General features: G+C 35.9%; 1 protein-coding gene across 1 annotated transcript in view; it reads right to left on the bottom strand.

Moving 5' to 3' along the window:
• Nucleotides 1-19946, bottom strand: part of LOC106895870 (E3 ubiquitin-protein ligase MYCBP2) — a 150439-nt gene that overhangs the window by 15420 nt on the left and 115073 nt on the right. Inside the window, exons 36-48 of the mRNA XM_014955519.1 lie at nt 19158-19289; nt 18477-18655; nt 15173-15315; nt 13689-13789; nt 12500-12718; nt 10852-11077; nt 10398-10516; nt 8887-8974; nt 5018-5070; nt 3575-3747; nt 3100-3244; nt 2221-2433; nt 124-179 (exon numbers count right to left, since the gene is read on the bottom strand). Of these exons, the coding sequence (XP_014811005.1) occupies nt 124-179; nt 2221-2433; nt 3100-3244; nt 3575-3747; nt 5018-5070; nt 8887-8974; nt 10398-10516; nt 10852-11077; nt 12500-12718; nt 13689-13789; nt 15173-15315; nt 18477-18655; nt 19158-19289 (1847 nt within the window). The remainder of the gene's footprint in view (nt 1-123; nt 180-2220; nt 2434-3099; nt 3245-3574; nt 3748-5017; nt 5071-8886; nt 8975-10397; nt 10517-10851; nt 11078-12499; nt 12719-13688; nt 13790-15172; nt 15316-18476; nt 18656-19157; nt 19290-19946) is intronic.

Genomic DNA, 19946 nt, shown 5'->3' with positions numbered 1-19946 from the left:
GTAGTGTTTCCACCTTTAGACCAGATTATTCAGGCAGTCAAGTCTTGTGACTCCAGATGTAAGCAGAAATGATAGGACAAATTCATTTTAGTCCCTATTAAAAAGCAATTCTTCAACATTTACCTCTTTGGTGTTGGTGAAGCAAAGCGTAGCTCTTCAAAAGAATAATTTTCATATGCCTATAAACAGATTAAATTCAACAAACACAAAATCAACAGTTATCATTTATATTAAAGTCACTAATAAAGAAAGTAGAGTTATTTTTGCAAAGAACTTACTAATGTAATTTTACATGCGCCAGAAGCACTGAGCACAGAAACCAATTCCAAATGTATATCCATATGTATACATACATGAAACAAGTATCTTTAAATTATCTTTCCCTTTAAATGGCCATTATTTAGAATCATAGAATTGCCCAGGCCGGAAGGGACCTCCAAAGGTCATCTAGTCCAACCTCCCCGCAGTCAGCAGGGACACCCCCAACTAGACCAGGTTGCCCAGGGCCTCGTCGAGCCTCTCCTTGAATATCTCCAGGGAAGGGGCCTCAACCACCTCCCTGGGCAACCTGTTCCAGTGCTCCACCACCCTCACAGTGAAGAACCCTCTCCTAATCTCCAATCTAAATCTGTTCCCTTCCAGCTTGAAGCCATTTCCCCTTGTCCTGTCACTACAGGCCTTTGTAAACAGGCTCTCCCCAGCCTTCCTGTAGGCTTCCTTCAGGTACTGGAAGGCCGCTATTAGGTCTCCCCGGAGCTGCCTCTTCTCCAGGCTGAACAACTCCAGCTCCCTCAGCCTGTCCTCGTAGCAGAAGTGCTCCATCCCCCTGATCATCCTTGTGGCCCTCCTCTGGACCCTCTCCATCAGGTCCATGTCCATTCATATTTAGATAATAAATATACTTACTACTAACAAATGAGCAAACTAACATCAAACGTTCCTCATTCAAAGGGTCCATCAAACCTTGAGATTAATTTCTGGACACCTTGACTTGCTCCACTGTCAGTTACTGCAGAGTATCTGATGCGTTGCAAGGTCTATGACCGTAACATCTGTGTGAGCAAGTCTATTACCAATTACTGCAAAAGCAGCAGCAGGTGTCTGGGGACAATGGTTATCAAAAACCCCATCTGGCTTCCAGTCTTGAATTAAGAATGTATTTCCCGCTCCCCCTCAAGTCACTGGCAAAAATACCAAGTAGCATCAAGCCAAGAAGTGATCTTTGGAGTACCCCAAGTGTAAAAACCAACTAAACAAGCACGCCACACTTGATATACACTCCCCCTTATTCTAAATATCTTTTCAGACAGGTGATTTAACAAGTTTTTAAACTATTTGTTGTACACCACGTTTATTTCATAGCTCATTCAATGGTCCATTACGACACTATTTAGTAGCCAATAACCCTATTTACACGTAGCTACTGCAGCGCTATCCTCCCTAGAAAACAATCCTGGACACTCTCAAAGATGATAGTTTGCTGATTCTCCTCCAGTAAGTCCATATCGATTAGACTAAGTATTATCCTTCCCTAAGTCCTGATTAATCATGTCATATTAATTTGTCTAACCGCTAGTTATACGCACCATGTCACATCTCTTAACTGGGTCAACATGTTATGTATATGTAAATATATCATGGGTTCCAAAAATATACACAAATCAATACTAACTGTTCAGTTTCCACCTTTGGCCAGTTCCTGCTGGCAAAGTCTCTGAGCTGATACATTTGACAGTGGCCAGATTCAACAGATGTTGTTTAATATTCATACACTGACACACAAATCAATCATACAGTCTTTTTACTATGCTGAGCTCTTATTTTTCCCTATGTTCACTAGTAACAGTTTTTAATACAGATTCACTGCAACACTCCGACTCTGTATGGATAACACTGATTTGACTTCCCCTCCGCCATTTCAATAGCTGTTTTCATTGTTCCTGACTCAGACTAGTTTTTAAATCAGTGTAATCAAAATCAAAGACAATTTTTCTTTTTAAATGCTAATTCAGTTTTAAACTGCTTTAGAGTTTAGGCAATTGGCCCTTTTTATGCACCTAGTTTTCTGCTGAAGTTAAATATAATGAAAGTAATTTGTAGTAGATATATTTTTAGATTGCGACCTACCTGAAATATACATTTTTCTTTCTCCTTTGCGTACCTTTACGTACTTTGAATGCTGAATTGCATAGTTACATGGCTAGAGAGCTGGCAACTTACCTTCATCATTGTAATAGCAATATATCGAGCTTCTTTTACTATCATTGGCTCATAGGAGGAGTCAAGCTTTGGTGAAGGAAGTCCCCCAAAGGTCATGTCGCTGCTAGGGGAGGCAGCTGTTGCAGGACTCCCTGGTATCCGTTGCACCTTTTTAACTTGTTCTTGTTGCAAAGATGTTTTTTTCTGAGAAACAGGAATAGCTTTGACTTCTACCTGCAATAAGACATGGAATACAGAAGATGATTTAGGGAGGAAACATACACACACACGCATTCTTTTAGATCCCATAAGGTACAGTGACAAAAGTGCTTAGACCACTCGCTATAAATCCAGCTGCCTACACTTAACACTTTGTAAAGCCAAGTACAGCTTCTCTGAAAAACATAAATGTACAGGAGAGAAGCACCCAACCAACTTTGCATGTCATCAGTAAAGGCTAGCATCAATTCTGCCCGTCCCAGAGCACTCCCTGGGAAGCAGCACGCAGTCTGACACGTCTAGCTAAGCTTTCCCACAATAGAAAATGCCCAAAGTAGGGAAGAGAGCCTTCCAAATGAGCGCACAGGTTTCAGAGTGAGTCATCAGGGCCTGCTCAATCTGGATCAGAAGCGGGCAAATTGGATCTTGGCTTGTTCTGTCACCCTAGTACATTAGCACACTTTACACATTTTATCTGACTTATGCATGAAATGGTGGTGGCATATGTCATGGCATACAGAACTTGAGAATTTTGTGGATTTAGAGGTAAGAGAGTCTGACTACGCTGAATTTGCAAATGCCACTTTCTGCCCTGTACAGGAGTATTCTGTGGAATACCTACAACAAATACTAAAAGAAAGCATGATGAAGTGTAAGAACAGCCAAGATGACAATAATTACCTTCATGTTAGGCACGTGAACAACATCCCCATACTGGTCTTTTGTTTGTACAGTAATAACAGTTGGCCAACCGCATCGAATGTCATCCTTATTCAAAATCAATGATGTTTTTTGAGGGTCAGCATATGAATCTGGCTGAAGCCACCTACGTCAAAGACAAACAATATTACACTCTTGCAGAACCCCAAAAGATAAATTCCTACTTTGTACAAAAATGACTTCCAGCTAAGCAGGGATGCAGGTGGTCTGAATACTTAAATGCTTTTACCTAACATATTAATAGAAGCAATACAGTCAAATAGCTCTACTTAACTAATATTTGATGCAACTATTAAAGTTCTATAGCAAGCTGCAAGTAACAGTGCACACATTTTGAAATTTAACATATAACTAAACATGTTCTATTTTGTTGCAAAACTGAAACATTACAACTATGAAGCAATGGTTTTATTCGTGCAGCGCACCGATTTTTTACCTTGCAAGTCGTCCACCACTTGATCCTGGTACACAAGCAATGAAATCCTCCAGAAATGACTGCTCATTGCTTTGTACCTGCAGCGGAAGATTTCCTTCAAGAGCTTCCAAAATGGTTGGCGAGTGAGATAATGCCAAGCCTTTCCCAAGAATGCCGGAGTGAGATTTGCACACCTGTTTTGTTTTTTTTTTCCCCCCCACAGGGGTTGGGGATGAAAGGACAGAGACAGAACAGTTTTTCAGTATCTTATATGTAGACATTTTCCCATAATATGACACAGACACTTTGGGCACGGAAAACCATCCAAGTAGTGGAAGACAGGACAAACTCTGATGAGAAGTTAAAAAGAAAAGTCAGGTAATTCCATAAAACAATCATTTATGTCATACAAGATTAAAGGAACTTGCGTTGAGAGAGAATTTCTGGAAAAACGACTAAGGTAACATGAACTTCCATGCTAAGAGTATCCAAAACTGTTGAACTGTGGCCAGCAAACAAATTAAGAAAGTATTTCTTAAAATGTGACCAATGAGCATGTTCCAAAAGAAAATAAAAAGCTAGAGATATAATTTATAGAACAGAAGATCTCTTAAAAGAGACATTTTGGGTGAGACAAAGTAAAAGAAATCCCTTCTTCGCAAGAAAGGAGGTAGAAAGATGCAGAAAATATTTAAGACAGAACTAAAAGTGCAAATGAATCCATTACTTGCATGCACATTCCTAGCTCAGGTTTTGAATTAGAACAGAGAGGGTCCAAAAAGAGACTGCTGAAAACAATATTTCTTTCAAGGGAACATCTGATTCCTCCTAGGCAGTTTCTCTTTACTCTTCTGTCATCTAAGGCCTATGCAATGTTGTCATACTGTAGCACTGATACATTTTTCCAGCAAGCTGTGCGACAACTGCATTTCAAAACAGCTGCCCTGAAGATAATTATGACAGAGATAAAGACTGTGAAAAGTCCTTTTTCACTGTGCATCAGCAGCTAGGGGGATACAATTAGGGAGCTACTGAGAAGCATTAGCAGCCATCACAACAAATAAAATACATCATCAGTCCAGAACGCCTGAAGTCATATTATTTGGGACTTGATAAATGTTACTGTTCAACTGAAAAAGTGACTTTATTTCTGCAATTACAAAGACACGTGCATATTTAATTTTGGCAACATCTAAAATTTGTAAAATCATGTAACCTAAGCCAGACACCTATATATTTTGAAAAATATTTGGTCATCTAACTTCCTCTGCAATATTTTATGCATTTTTTTCTAAGCATATTTATTTCTAAAAAGATTCCATGTAAATGCCAAACTTCTGTACGTCTTTCTTAAACTGTGTTATAACAAGCCAAATTCCCTACTTCCGTAGCAGTCAAAAAGTTTCAATGCGATTATGTGCCGAAGTATGTTGCAATGGAAAAAAAACCAAAAGAGCAGTGTACCTGTAAAGCAGCCTCTTCAAGAATCTCAAGATCTTCTTCAAATTCATTACCTGCTGTAAAAATAGAACTTATTTTCACAACAAAAAAGAAATCTTTTTTTTCCTAACAATAATATTGATATTTACATATCAATATGTAAATTTACATTTGATGGAACACAAAATTCAATTGTGTTCAGTGAAGTCTTTTATATTACAAAATTTAAGTTTGCAAGATGATGTGTATCATTTTTTAACCAGCAGTTGAAAGACTAATACTTTCAAGTAACACAATAAACATGCAGTACTGTGTAGCCCAGTGCACAAACAAATAAACAATATACATTACACAAAACAAAAATTTGGTACTTGTCTTCTTATCTCCAAGACAGTATGTATGGCAAGTCTTTGGATGGGACTAGATACTTTTAGAAAAAAAGATTTTGGGAGTTCAAGATGGTTTCTGGGAAGCAGGACCTAAAAGTATGCACCAGCTGCTCCCTTTTAAGAACTTACCATAGCAACAGTATTTGAAAACCTGATAAACTCTGCACAATTTTGTAAATTATGACTTCTCCTAAAACATAAAACTCAAATACATTCTATTATACAGTATTTGTTTCGCGCAAATGCAACTCAAAAGTCTGATTCCAGGGTGACCAGAATTGCCAAACACAGTCTTAACTGAAAAGAAAAATAAACCAGATAAGGTTACCATATTTCTACTCTCTCTCAGAAACATGCCAGGCAATTCTACTAGTAAGAAGAGAGAAAGAGAAATGAGAAAAATGAAGTCCTAAGGTATTTTTTTTAAATTCAAAGAAATAAAGATATATAAAAACTCTCCTCTCAGAAATAACTTCTATCAAATTTGAAACAATTAGTAAGTAATAATATTAAATGAATTGATCAATTCCATTGATGTTTAAGTTAGATCTTGGTCACAGATGGGACCTCCTCTTGAGAAGAAGTATGTTCAATTTGAGTCTTGGAGAAATGTCAAGTGTGACCTTTTGAACGTGGTAATTTAAAAAGTATTTGTGTGTACTTTCAAAGGTGAAGTTTTCCTAATACGTGAAGTAATCACTGTGTGGTCCATCTTCCTTTGAAGCAAAAAAGGCTAAAAGGCTTCTTGATGTCCTTTTAAAACACCTTATTTCCTAGTGGATCTAGAGGAAAATACTTATACAAGTATTTGGCTACTTGTATACAGATTATATCCACTATATCCACTATAACAATTATTAAAAAGCAAGGTATTTCTGTAGAACAACCCCCTTAAAGTCAATAGACGAAGATAAATCATGCAAAAAATAGTTGAAGATGGAAGGATCCTGCAAGGATGCCAGTAACAACTATTAAATCTGGTTTGAAATCAGTTCCATCATTCAACTTTTCTTGACAGAAAGTTTCCAGACAAGTCTTTTTTTTTTTTTTTAATTTATTTTTATTCCTATGATACCCTTTCCACAACCTTCCATAAATGTACCTGCTGAGAATTTTCAACCATCTGTTTCCTATTTCCCTTTCTTAAAATTCTGCCACATTGACGAAGTTTCTTATCGCCTTCATTAAAATCGCCCAGTTTTAAGAGGACTTAGTTGGATCCAGAGCCCTAAAGTGTACCTGGGAAATAACACAGGATTTACTTTCCCTACTTTTGGGCAGAAAAAAATGAGATCATGAGCCCAGAACTTCTTATAAGATATCTTTACAGCAAATGGAGGAGAAATAGGCTCCTCCTTGGGATGATTCATTTCATTTTTCTCACATCTTCATCCTCTGAATATGCCCACATTAACTCTAAAAGAAGGCTAGGGCTATTAGCTGTAGATGCCTAACTTCTAAATGCCAGAGTTCAGGAATTGTAAGTGAAGTTGCTAATTCTTTTCTGGAGTAAGCCTTTTCCTTAGGTTATTTTCCTTAGCCTGTATACATCCACACATGGAACAAAGGTAAAATTGTACAAATTATAAAATAAAGTGCAAAAAGTCCAACAAGAAGGGCTGCCTTGTGTGTATGCATTAAAAACCAGTCTTTAATAGGATTATATAGGTTTTTCTTAAAGGAAAAGTATCTTATTTGTGGAAAGAAGATGAGCAATAGCAGTAATACGGCATTTTTAAGATACCATTTAACTTGCAGCAAAAGGTAGGAAATGCATAATCTAGAGTGCATAAGTCTGATCCTAAGCCCTTTAAATGTTGCTCTAGAAAACCACATTTTACCTCTTTTCATGTCACAGTGCTTTTCTGAAACATCAAGCAAAACAATAGAACATAATTACAGACAACTGAAATCCATCTTAAACAGGCTGCACAGTGGCTTATATCTGCAAACATACCACTGCTGCCTATAATTCATCACTTTTGTTTATTCCGAGGGTCCAGTGCTCTTGTAGAGAAACAATACACACATGATGCCTGTTTGTCATGAGCATGAGTGTCAGCAACACGAACAACTTGGCTGAAGTCCTTGAGTTGGTGTAAACAATCAGATGAATCGACTGTAATTATGGCAGTAATCAGGAAACTCTCTACAGTCAATGCACTTATCCCTCCCCTCTTGCAGATCATACACAGCCACTTTTATAGGTGGCTGAGACTGCACAGGTAACTTAACTGCATGTTTTATTTCAAGTTTCTTTTATCTGAAAGCCTATAAGGCAAATCTATGTACCACCTACTTTCCCTTCTTGTTTGAGGCATTCAAAATTAGAACAAAACAAAAATCTCTTTAGAGAGAATTGTGAAGTATAAGAAAACCTGGGAAATTAAGTTAGAAGCATTTCACTTTCTTTTTTTTTTTTTTTTTTTTTTTTTTTTTTTTTTTTTTTTTTTTTTTTTTTTTTTTTTTTTTTTTTTTTTTTTTTTTTTTTTTTTTTTTTTTTTTTTTTTTTTTTTTTGCATAGGAGAACAGATAGGTGCTAGGGAAGTTAACAAAACTAAGGAGTTAAGGCAGAAGACGGCACTATTTAAACTATAGAATTGCCTGTAATTTTGAGAGTGAAATACAGATTTACCAGTGCAACTGAGGTGCCTATTAACAACAACGTAAGAAAACTGCACATTCAAATACACAAGCAAAATACTGGGTTAAAAAATTCATCATCAGGTTCTGTGGTTGTTACTGCACACTGATCAACACTCTCCTGCTCATTAATATACATTTCCAGTATCATTAACCGTATTTGAGCTCTCATTTGTGCTCCTAAATTAAAATTATCAAAAAGATATCCTATTATAGATTATAAGTAAATCTTTCCTGTACACGAATGCTAATTAGGAGAAATTTAAATTAATTAAAATTACATTTTAAATTGCACTTATGTTACTGTAAACCTACTTGCTGAATCTGCTGTAGAAGTATGTAAATTTTCTTTTGTAATTGTAACAAAGAAAACTACAGCAGAAATATTTTAGGATGTGAGGTCCACAGATGCAAAGGTTACTTTCAATTTTAAACGAGTAATTTTAAATTCTACAATTCAATGTTGCAGGTATTTTTCATTCAGACAGGTGTGGAGTGCAGGGAGAAAAAAAAAACGGTGAAAGAGAGATACAAATGAGATACCTGCACATTTGTGAAGTACCACGAGGAAACTGTAGGACAGAGCTCGTACACTGATACACTACCTGTGGATGGGGTGAGTTGGTTCAGATTTAAGTGACCAGGTTTCCCTCCTCCCCATACACACATGAAGGGAACAGTGTAAGCAGAAAACAACATCACTTCATTATCTTAATTGATTAATTCAGTTTTAAGAATCAGGTTTGTATGACCATCTAACTGAAAGCAACATGAAGATGTACAGGTAGTATTCATTCAATGAACAAACCGAATGAAAAACGATGATGAAATAACAAAGTATGTTCTTTGAATAGGACTTACCAATAGGAAGCGCTAGATCTTTCTTCATTAAAGCTGCTGCACATGATCCTCCTAAATTGGCCAGTTCTTTCTCCAGCTGAATAATACCCTTCAAATTGAAACAAATTTTAAAACAAAAGTAAGTGTCTCAGAAAAGAGGGCAATGAATGTGTTTCCCTAACACTGCTGTACCCTAATTGTGTGTTCCAGTTTGACATTTCTCAGTGATACTGATCCTGTCAAACAGCTAGACTGTCATGTTTTCCTGTGACATGGGCCAGAGCACCAAATTTTTAGAACAATTTCAACTATGTAAGAGTATTAATAAATGGGTTACCGTGCTTCTGGTAGCCTAATAAGAACATCTGAAGATGATAATTGTCTTTTGTCTGTAATATTAAAGAGAAAGGCAACTTCATAATACAAAAAACCTACCGATATCTATTTGGATTGCAAAGCAATGCCTCTTCTAAGTCGTACATACCACATAAGCTCATGTTCCCATCTTTAAAGATAGTACTGATCATGATTTTTTTTCCTCTTCCCTTTCTCTAGTTGGAGAGGCAAGGATGAGAAAAAGATTTCATAATTTCCCTTTCTCCATTACAAATCTTGGGAAATTGTCAGATTCTCCCTTCTATTCACGCCTATTGGAAAGCTCTTTATTCCCATTGATGCCGCTGTTCTAGGGAATGAGAAGACCCTTCCTTCTACCAAACTCGTCACTGAAAACACATGAGAGTCTCTCCATCAGTATCTTTCAACCTCATTCACAAGAGATAAAAAAAAAGGAACGGACCATGTATACAGTTTTCAAATACATGGTGGGAAGGAAGCTGAGTGCAAGGAAATGGGGGAGAGCAGTATGGCTAAGGAAGTTGTAGATACTTTTAAAACTTTTTCTTTTCCCTTCACCTCGTCCCAGCTACATGCAGGCACAACCTCTTTCATTTTGGAAAGAATCCACTCTTTATCTTTTCACAAAAAGGCCTTGACACTAAAACCAATTTTAAGTTTTAAAGAAATCTGTGGGTGGTTGAAGCCCACCTCAGAGATGCCTCTCATGGAGGAAGAAAAACCCAACGAACCACCACCAAAAAACAGCAGGGGACATGAGAAACCTCCATCTAATGGATTTTCTAGGCAGACTTAGAGAAACTGGCAATATATAAAATAGGTAAAAAAAAAAAAAAAAAATCCTTCTTTTGGAAAGAGCCTTCAAAAGCAGAAACCCTGAACTCGCCTTGTATTCTCTGAGACTCTCAAGGAGACTGAAAAATCTCCAAAATGCATTTTAAACTAAAACCTTGATAAACTGCATCTTTAGGACTCAAACAAGCAAGTTCTGAAATAGCAAGCAAGTAAAGATGTGAAATGCGGATCACTTATATGAAATTAATTTAATAATGTTTTGCTAATGTTTTTTAGTCAGAAGTGGAAATATGGAAATACAAATATTTTTACCAAAAAAGTTGGCTTTACAGGAGAGAATAATAGGTGCAGCAATTGTTGTCATTTCACTATTTCCTTACCTCATCGGATCCTGGACTAAATTCATATCCAATTGCATAACATTTGAAACCATAAAAACAAGCCTTTTCATCTTTCACATAGTCTGATGCAGTCTCCAGAGAAAACAGAGCTTCATTTCCTTACAGAAAGTAAAAAGATACATAATTTTAAAAAAATCCCTAATATTTCTCCCCTTCTTGTACATTTCTTCTACATACACAGCATATATGAAACCCAGGCCTTATATGTAAAGTAAACCATGAATAACACACAGATCAACATTTCAAACAAGAGACCTTATATAAACATAATTAACTGATGTACAACCAATGGCTCATGATGAACTCTCGCCAGTTTGGACGAAGATGCTTTTTCTACTTTGTTTTCTATGATAATTTTGCAGAAAAATCAAACTTACTTTCATTATTAAAATAATTCACATCACTAGAAATTATTGGAGTACCTATTTATTACCTGGCAGTACTAATACCATGGTAGGCCATCCTGAAGATCCGGAGAATTTTTTCAGTTCTATCCATGAATTGAGATTTTCATGAACAGACGCATGCTTTGGTCCAAATCCCAGACTCTGTGCAATTCTGACAGGAATTAGTAAACGAAGAACATCCTCTGATTGAGCAGTGCCACACTGAGTGTCAAACTCTATTGTTATCCACCTGACACATTCAGGAAAAGTCACCTAAAACAAAACAATAGTCTAATTATGTGCAAGTCTGGAAGGTTGTTAGATTTTTTTTTCACATTTATTTCTTCATTTCCATTTGGTTTTAACTCTTTAGGCTATGAAAGTGATTCACTTATGGAGTTCTGTACAGTTGTTTTGAGATATGTTCAGTCTAACATTAACCTAATTTATTTTTTTAAATTCATATATACCTGAAATGCTTTACACTGTACTGAATTATAATCATGTATTAAAAATTTATGTTCAGATTAAGTATTTGTGCTTACGATACCATTTGTGATTGTTTTTAAGAACTCTGCACAGGATCATTAAACTAAACAACCACAGACTCGTACAAGCACTTAACTCTCAAATACCTTTTTAAACACAAACTTTAACAAACACATTCAATATCTGCTTTGTGCAATCCTAGAAAAGCACAAAGCATCGGAATCATGCCGGTGAAGACTGGCCTGCAGTATGATAGCATATAGCTACAGAAATTCAAAAGCAGTAACTACTAAGCCTTAGGCTTTGGATGAGCTCCATAAACTTTTAGAAAAATAATAAGCATCATTGCATCAGGAAGATCATATTATAACTACATTTTTTGCAGTAGATATCTTGCTGTCTCACAGGACAAGCAAGTGTAATAGTGGGACAGTAATTAATGACCTCCTCCAGCTCTTAATTCCAGGTTTGCTACCTCTGGATTTACAGTAGTGGAATCACTAGGACTGTAGAACTCACTATTTCAAGAACTGAAACACAAGATTCATCTCAATTTATGCCTCAGCCCTTTACACAAGTAGAAAAAACACCCTCTCTCTATTGACGTTGAAGAAAACCTAGTCAACCGATGTAAGGCGGAATGAACCCTACTTAGAGTGACAACACAGTTAAGAGGACTTCAGAGAGTTCTGCAATGCCAAATCATGGTCCAAGTGAAAGTAATTAATGAAGAATTTTAATTGGCAGACCAGCAATAGCCAGCACAGGGATTCCCGCCCTAGAATGCATATTAATTTGACTGAAATTGACATTAGGTATTTTTACAAAGAATTGTTTTAGCATTAGGTAAGAAAGCCAGAGATATGACTAGATAATGTATACATAAAGACTTCCAACTTCTACAATCTGTCCAACTAGAGCAATGAAACTGTTTGACAGTAGGAAAATCTCAGACTGAGCAAATTTAAGGACTTACAGTAGATACCTGCATTATAGTGTTAAAACTACATTAGTTTCCACTGTACTTACTGGGCAAACAGAGGTTTCTTGAGAAATCAGGAGACTAATAATATAGGAAACTCTCTCCTATATTAGACAATACTAATCATCAACCACGGCAACAATTTTGCAGATAGTAAACGTTGATGAAACAAAGTCACATGTCAAAAGTTTTTCAGAAACCACACACTTTGCAATGGTGCTTACCTTATAGTGCGTAACACAGGCAGGTTTATAGGGATGCTCACTTTCCACAACAGCGTAGTGATTGGAGGTAGTACAAGCTGAAAGCCCTTGCTCCGGTTGGTTTCCGGTGGTGCTGTCCGTAGACTGATTTGGGTTAAAAGCTGGAGGGGCGTATTTCTGATTCAGAACTGCCACAGAAGGAAGTAACTGTTGTACTAGGCCAAAGACCTCAACAGCAACCTGTAACACGCAATAAAATATTACTTAGGACTGGGGGAAAACAATACTCACAAAACCTACAATTCTCTACAACGGTTGTTTTGGATCTGCTCAGAGTATCACTAACACAAATTCATTCAGTCATTTTCCAATTCTCTTTGTACACAATCCTGACAGGAAAAGCATCACTACACTCATCTCAAATACTCCTCTTGGAGACTTGTCAAAGCTGAAACAAAAATCTGGACACTATCTGTGAGACATCTTCACTAAAACACCTATCTAGTGATAGAAATATCACTAAAAAGCTATTACCTTAACAAACAATAAGCGTGAGTTTAGAGAAAGCAAATACTGTACTGAAGTTATAGTCCAGTTATACTTTGTTTTGTAACAACATTGATTTTTTTTCCCAAATATTCAACTTATTTTAATGCATGCGGCATTTAGCACCACATTGTTCTCAGTAATCCTTGTGACATTTTCAAAGGAGAGGATCACATCTAAAGCAAAACACTTGGTTCTAAATTTGAGTTTATCACAGTAATAAGATAACTGAAATCTGAAACTGTTTTAATGAAATGAATCTGCTCGATTTTAAGTGGTTAGTCCTCTTTCCTCCCCCTTTAAAAAAAAAGTTTGAAGAGAGTTTACAGTTCATGAAAAAGCAATAAAAAGCAAAAGTTTCTACTAGCTAAGGGTTAATGACATTTGTAAATCTAATAATAGGTTTCAAGAGTGTTCCAACACCAGGCACACGGAAAATGCTCTGCCACTGAAAAGTAATGATATTTTTATATATAGATGACATCATCTCACCTCTAAAATTGACAGAAATAATGTTAATGAGCAGCTACCATTGCTTTGGATATTTATTGTAAGAATAGGATTTATAGAATATAAAAAACATTTCATCCCACCAAAATTCACCAATAAATGAATCATACATCCATATATTTCTAACTTTAGTAATTTCTGTTGAGAAGCATACCTTGGGAATGGCTGCCGCTACTGGTCCTATGTAGGCTATTATGAGGGGAAGCAGCATTGAAAACAGACTGGAAGAGCTGAGTAGTTCTGGAATGTCTTCAGCTAAAAAAAAATATATTTACAACACAGGTATTAATAGATGTATTATGTTTCAAAACACATCTTATTTTTCTGCTTCTTATGAATTAAACTTCTAATTTCTACAATAGTTTTTACTTCAAATTATTTTCATTATCTAGGCATTAGCAATTTCTAAACCTGCAACATTCACCTGAGATAAATATGCCATTATATACAGTTCTCAGTTAAAGAATTTCCTCCTCTTAAAGCATAATTTTATTGCATTCTTTGCCATTTTGTGAAACTGTGTTCATACTTTCTATGGTATAAAAGCCAGCACAAGCTCCTCCCAGTCTGCCAAATCAATTTCTATAGCGCTATGCAATATTCTGGACGTTTTGACTGGAATGGTTGAAGATGGTAGCTTAAAACCATTCAGTTTTAAGGCCAATGTCTGCATTTCTCAAAAATTGATGTTTTAGTGCTTATAAGTGAATTACATTCACCACTGTGCAAAACACTCAATAACATTTGGGACTGACCCGCCATAGCACTTATTCTGGAAATAAAGAACCTTACCAGCTTTAACATGATACTTGCTAAATTGCTGAGCAAATTTATACAAGGTATCTGTCTGATATCTCAAGTGCAACTCAGTGACTTAGAAAGTCACTCACAGTCTGATACCTACAGTAATAACAGGTTAGAAAAACAGTCTTTGGAAAGCAAAAGAGAAATATCACAATGTTTGTATCACTGATATTCGACTATTATATCTTGCTATCAAAGACAGAAATTTTGAAAATTAAATTTTGAGAGTCAATTTTCAAGTTAAAGAATTTCCTCCTCTTAAAGCATAATTTTATTGCATTCTTTGCCATTTTGTGAAACTGTGTTCATACTTTCTATGGTATAAAAGCCAGCACAAGCTCCTCCCAGTCTGCCAAATCAATTTCTATAGCGCTATGCAATATTCTGGACGTTTTGACTGGAATGGTTGAAGATGGTAGCTTAAAACCATTCAGTTTTAAGGCCAATGTCTGCATTTCTCAAAAATTGATGTTTTAGTGCTTATAAGTGAATTACATCCACCACTGTGCAAAACACTGAATAACATTTGGGACTGACCCGCCATAGCACTTATTCTGGAAATAAAGAACCTTACCAGCTTTAACATGATACTTGCTAAATTGCTGAGCAAATTTATACAAGGTATCTGTCTGATATCTCAAGTGCAACTCAGTGACTTAGAAAGTCACTCACAGTCTGATACCTACAGTAATAACAGGTTAGAAAAACAGTCTTTGGAAAGCAAAAGAGAAATATCTCAATGTTTGTATCACTGATATTTGGCTATTATATCTTGCTATCAAAGACAGAGGTTTTGAAAATTAAATTTTGAAAGTCAATTTTCCAAAGCCTTACCATCTACAGCAAGAGCCCTGTGCAACAGGTCTTTGGCTGCTCGGACAACAGCACTCACGACAGAAAGAGCCCTGCTACAATTTTTGTCTTCTTCATTAGCTTTGTTCAAAAGCTGTGATTGCAGATCTCCATCATACTCACTCCTGCATGGGGGATTAAGTTAAAGTTAGTTCACAAAATACAAAATTACATTAAAATAACACGACTGACTGATTTTTTGGCATAGAAAAAGTAAAACAATTAATTTATGATAACACAATAAAGGAAAAGAAAAAGTAAAACAATTAATTTATGATAACGAAATAAAGGAAACAATCAAAGAAAACACAGAGGATATTTTGGAGGCAATTCCTCAGCCCTTTGCAATCATTTTATTTGGCAGAAAATATAAAAGCATGTTTTGAAATGTTTCTTTTGACTAGATGCCTTTCAAACCACATAAATGTAGTAATTGCTACGTTCTTCCAAGCCCAACGACCTATCTTGATAAAAATAGAATACTACTAAATGCATCACAGAAACCAATAAAACTCTTGCAATGGATATTTCTGTAGTATCTTGATAGGAAAAAAGACTCTCCCACTCCATTTTAAAGATTACTTTTGGTTTTAAAACACAGTCTTAGGCTTACCCTTAACAAATAGTTTTTTCTTTGAAATCCACTCTGTATGTCAAATTAGGTTCTCCTAAACAATATTATGCACCATACTATTTCAATAAGTTATATAAAAGATGTGGTTTGATTTGCTTTTTCAAGGTAGTTGAATGATAATTATAAACTAATTCAAGCCCTTGATGTGACAGTGATTCAGCCTTAGCATAGACAACCAAAAACACTTGAAACTAATTCAAGCCCTTGATGTGACAGTGACATAGACACTTAGCATAGACAACCAAAAACACTTAGTCAACATGTAAAGCATAATTTCCCATTCTTTTTTGAATTTCTTAGGTTTGTCCATAAAGATTTGATCTTTCAAAATGCAATTCCAGAACATTAAGATTCCAGGACTGGCATCTCAGAATGCTCAAAAACTTGGAGCAGTTCAGTGCACAACAAGGATATCTATCCTTCTCTATGACTTAAAATTAACCACTCTTACAAAAAAATACATTTGTTTGTTGTTGTTCAATGTGTTCTAGAATTGTAGTTTTGCTGTCAGCCTCAAGCCTTTTTAATTTGAATTTATTAGTGACTGACAGGGGGTGCAATTCCAATGGGATGTATTTCCGACAGGATGCAGTTTCAACAAATTCTGCCAAAGCATTTCTACCCCAATCAGAAGTGCATTAGCACTTTTCTTTCGGTATGGCCTTTTTCGGCATTTGCATAAGCAATAATTCTATTTTATTTGAGCAACCTTCAGAGAAAGTCAAGTGTGAATCTTACAAGCTCTGTTCCTGTAATGCAGACAAATCAAAACCTCAAGTCATTATGTACCAGACTGGAAGTCCTCCAAAGAGGTCCAAAACTATAGTCATTCATCAGATAACATTTAGGGTTTCCGTTGTCCAAACAAACTTCAACGGACACTGTGATTACAGGCAGCAGTCTGCAAATTTTCCAAATAAACCTTTTATTCTGTAAGAGTTCTGAGTTGTGCTATTATGGCCCTTCAAACGCTTCTCAGAATTTTATCACAGTTGAAACAAAAAAATCTGAGACTGTTCTCATCTGAAGACAGCACTTTGGTGTGGTTTTCTTTGCCATTTGTTAGCTTATTATTAAGTTAAAATGCCGTGAAGCTTCCATTTACTGAAGTTTTATATCCTTTGCTTTTCTAAAATCAAAGAAATTGTTATTTCTCCTTTATTCTCTCTTTTACGTATATAAAAGCAGAAACTCTAGGAGTGGGAATAATTGCTTTCTTTGTTATCTTTCCTCCTTCTTACATTATTATTACATAATATGTTCCTTCAAAATTAGGATATTTCATAATAAAATTCCTCCAATTGCTGGAGGGATTCCCTAAGCACAGATGTCCAAGGTTCCAGAAGACTAAATCAATGCAAGTATCACGACATGCATTCTTGATAAGCAGCTACTGCTTATTGCTATTGCTGACAAACTGAATCTTTGAGTACAGCCCATTACGTGTTTTACAGGACTTCAGAACTATCCTGTACCTTCACATATACTGTTACTATAATTTTGCTGGCCACTTTATTTCTTGTTATTTTAGTTCCTTTAAAACTTTCTTAAGAGCAACACGTTCTTGTGATTGTTAGTCCACAAGGTGTCATTTGTTGTAGCATTACTCATTTAATCCTCTTCATCTTTTATTAAGTAGGTATGTCTTGCACCTAATTAACTACCATAGTAAATTACTTGCTATTTTTACTAGTTCCTTTAAAACTTTCTTAAGAGCAACATGTTCTTGTGATTGTTAGTCCAGAAGATGTCATTTGTTGTAGCATTATTTATTTAATCCTCTTCATCTTTTATTAGATACGTATATCTTGCACATAATTAACTACCATAGTAAATTACTATTCCTTGCTATTTTTAGGCCCTGGATCTAATGTTGATCAGCCTTTTACCACAAAAATTGAGATTTGAGTAAAAGGTGTGATGCATTTTTTTGCTGTGGAGATAATGGTAATAATTCATATATTCAAGTGCTGTCACATTTTGAAAATCATGTCTTCATGCGTATCAGGGTAAGCACCTCAAAAATAAAAGCAATGCTTTCTGCAAAAGTATTACCTTAAGTGAATTCCTACTATTATCCTGAAAGGCTAAAATAAAGCTTCCCTGCAGGGCAGTCAGAAGTTTCAGTGGATTTTCCTTGGGCAGTTGCAATATCTCTTTTTGTACTTTTGAACTGTACAGTAAAGAGAGGAGACTGCTCCTAAATAAACAGAAGTTGCTTCCCTACATGTAATCCCTGCTGGCAACAGAGGAAGGAACTGAACAAAATCAGAGTGATAAACATTCCAGTGAGTAGTCTCTCAAAAATCTCTTAGGTTAAAGAAAAAATTGAGATCGAAGTATTGCATCTTAAAGTTTCCTACATTCCATCTTTGTTTTAATCAAGAAATTATTTGACAAGTCAAAAAAAAAAAAAAAAAGAACCTAAAATAAGACTGGAAGAGGCACCAGTACAACTGGTGTCCTGAAAACTGTCTTCACTAAATAACTTAAATCTGAAACGACACTGGAAGAACACAATATTGTTGTTAAACCAGCTCCTTCCTCAAACACATTCCAGATGTATTTAGTTCTGTTACTTCTCAAAAATGCATGTGGTATAACAGCACTGTGATGGTTTTATTCATGATCATGACAACATACAATACAAACCTGTAATAAAGAATCTGTGGAATTTGTCCTCGCGTTTGGTTTGTGCCATTACTGCTCAGACTACACGTACTAAATGTAAATGTTACACCATCTGGACACTGAACTGTAGTCATCCCTCCATCTCCATTGGCAGTCCGGCTTCCATAATTCCTCAAACGAACTGCATATTTCACATTTTCCTTCAAAAGGAGAGCCAAAAAGAGTATGCAGTATAAAACAAGCATAGAAGATAGGGTTCATGGTATTATGAAAGCTATTCTTTTACATTGTAATACTGGAGAGTCTGAAAAGTCCTTCAAAGCACTTGACAAACGAAAAAGATTGAGCATTTAACAAAAGCAAAAGCTGTTCTGTGTTCCCAAACTACGGACCATAACATAAGTAAAATATTACTTCAAATTACTTGAAGAGTGACCAGGTACCAAAGAAAAGTAGCTGCCAAATTGCACACAAAAAAGTTGCACATTCAAGAATATTCTAAATTACTGAACAATTGCAATTTCTTTTTGCTGCTGGGATTTGAAATTTTCAGTTACAGGGTAAAACTGAAAATTTCTAAAGCAAACATGTCAAGATTAATCAGGAAATGTGTACACAAAAACTAATTTACATTGAACATTCTGATTTTGGTTATCTAAAGGAATCACGTGAAACCTCCAGATGCCAACTTCTCTTATTTACCTTCAGCGGCACAACTTTATCCAGCCTGATTTCAGCTATGTCACTGGGAGAATCATCTGTGGTGTACGTTCCTTTAACCAACTCTAAAGATGTCCATCTATGAGAATGAGTTGAATCTCCAGTATGATCACTCTGATTCAAAGAGACAAAGTCATTTTAATACATTTGCAATGTAACTACATGACACGCACACTGACTGTGCAAGTTATGCTTGCTTGTATAAATTGTTACACACAGCATGATAAATAAAACAAAGCTGAAAATCCTGTTCAGAGTGAACAGAAGCCTTTCTGCTAAAAAGGAAATTACTCAGCAGAGAGGTCAATTTCCCACAGCAACCTATGCTTGCCCTTCGGAAAGAATTAGAACAGTTGGTAAAAGTGGACAACTGTATGTAAAAGAACATCATTACAAGAACACACAATATAGTTTTATGTTTCTTCTAAGAGAGTACCTCAGCAGCACATGAAACGTGTAGCTATAGCCTTGACCATGCTGGTAGGCTACCCCTTTCTTCAATTTCTGGTTTAAAATGTTTTAACATGGTCTCCTTTATTTCTTGTTTTCCTTGCAGTTTGCAGAGGGTTAACAGGTACTAATTCGCATTTAGCTTCAGGAAGTGAAGCCCACACTATACTTCAAATATTTGTAATAACAGAAGATTTCAGGACCATAACCAACACAAGGACCCTATTGAATATGGTATGTAGCTTGCAATGCCACAAAAAAATCACCACCACAAGCAAAATCTTACTACCTGTGCACTGTTTTACCAGTAGCCTAGACAGC

This window comes from Calidris pugnax, unplaced genomic scaffold (assembly GCF_001431845.1).
Source record: "Calidris pugnax isolate Ruff unplaced genomic scaffold, ASM143184v1 scaffold153, whole genome shotgun sequence".
NCBI lineage: Eukaryota > Metazoa > Chordata > Aves > Charadriiformes > Scolopacidae > Calidris > Calidris pugnax.
Note: the sequence above shows the minus strand (reverse complement) of the source record. Positions and strands in the feature narration are given on the sequence as shown.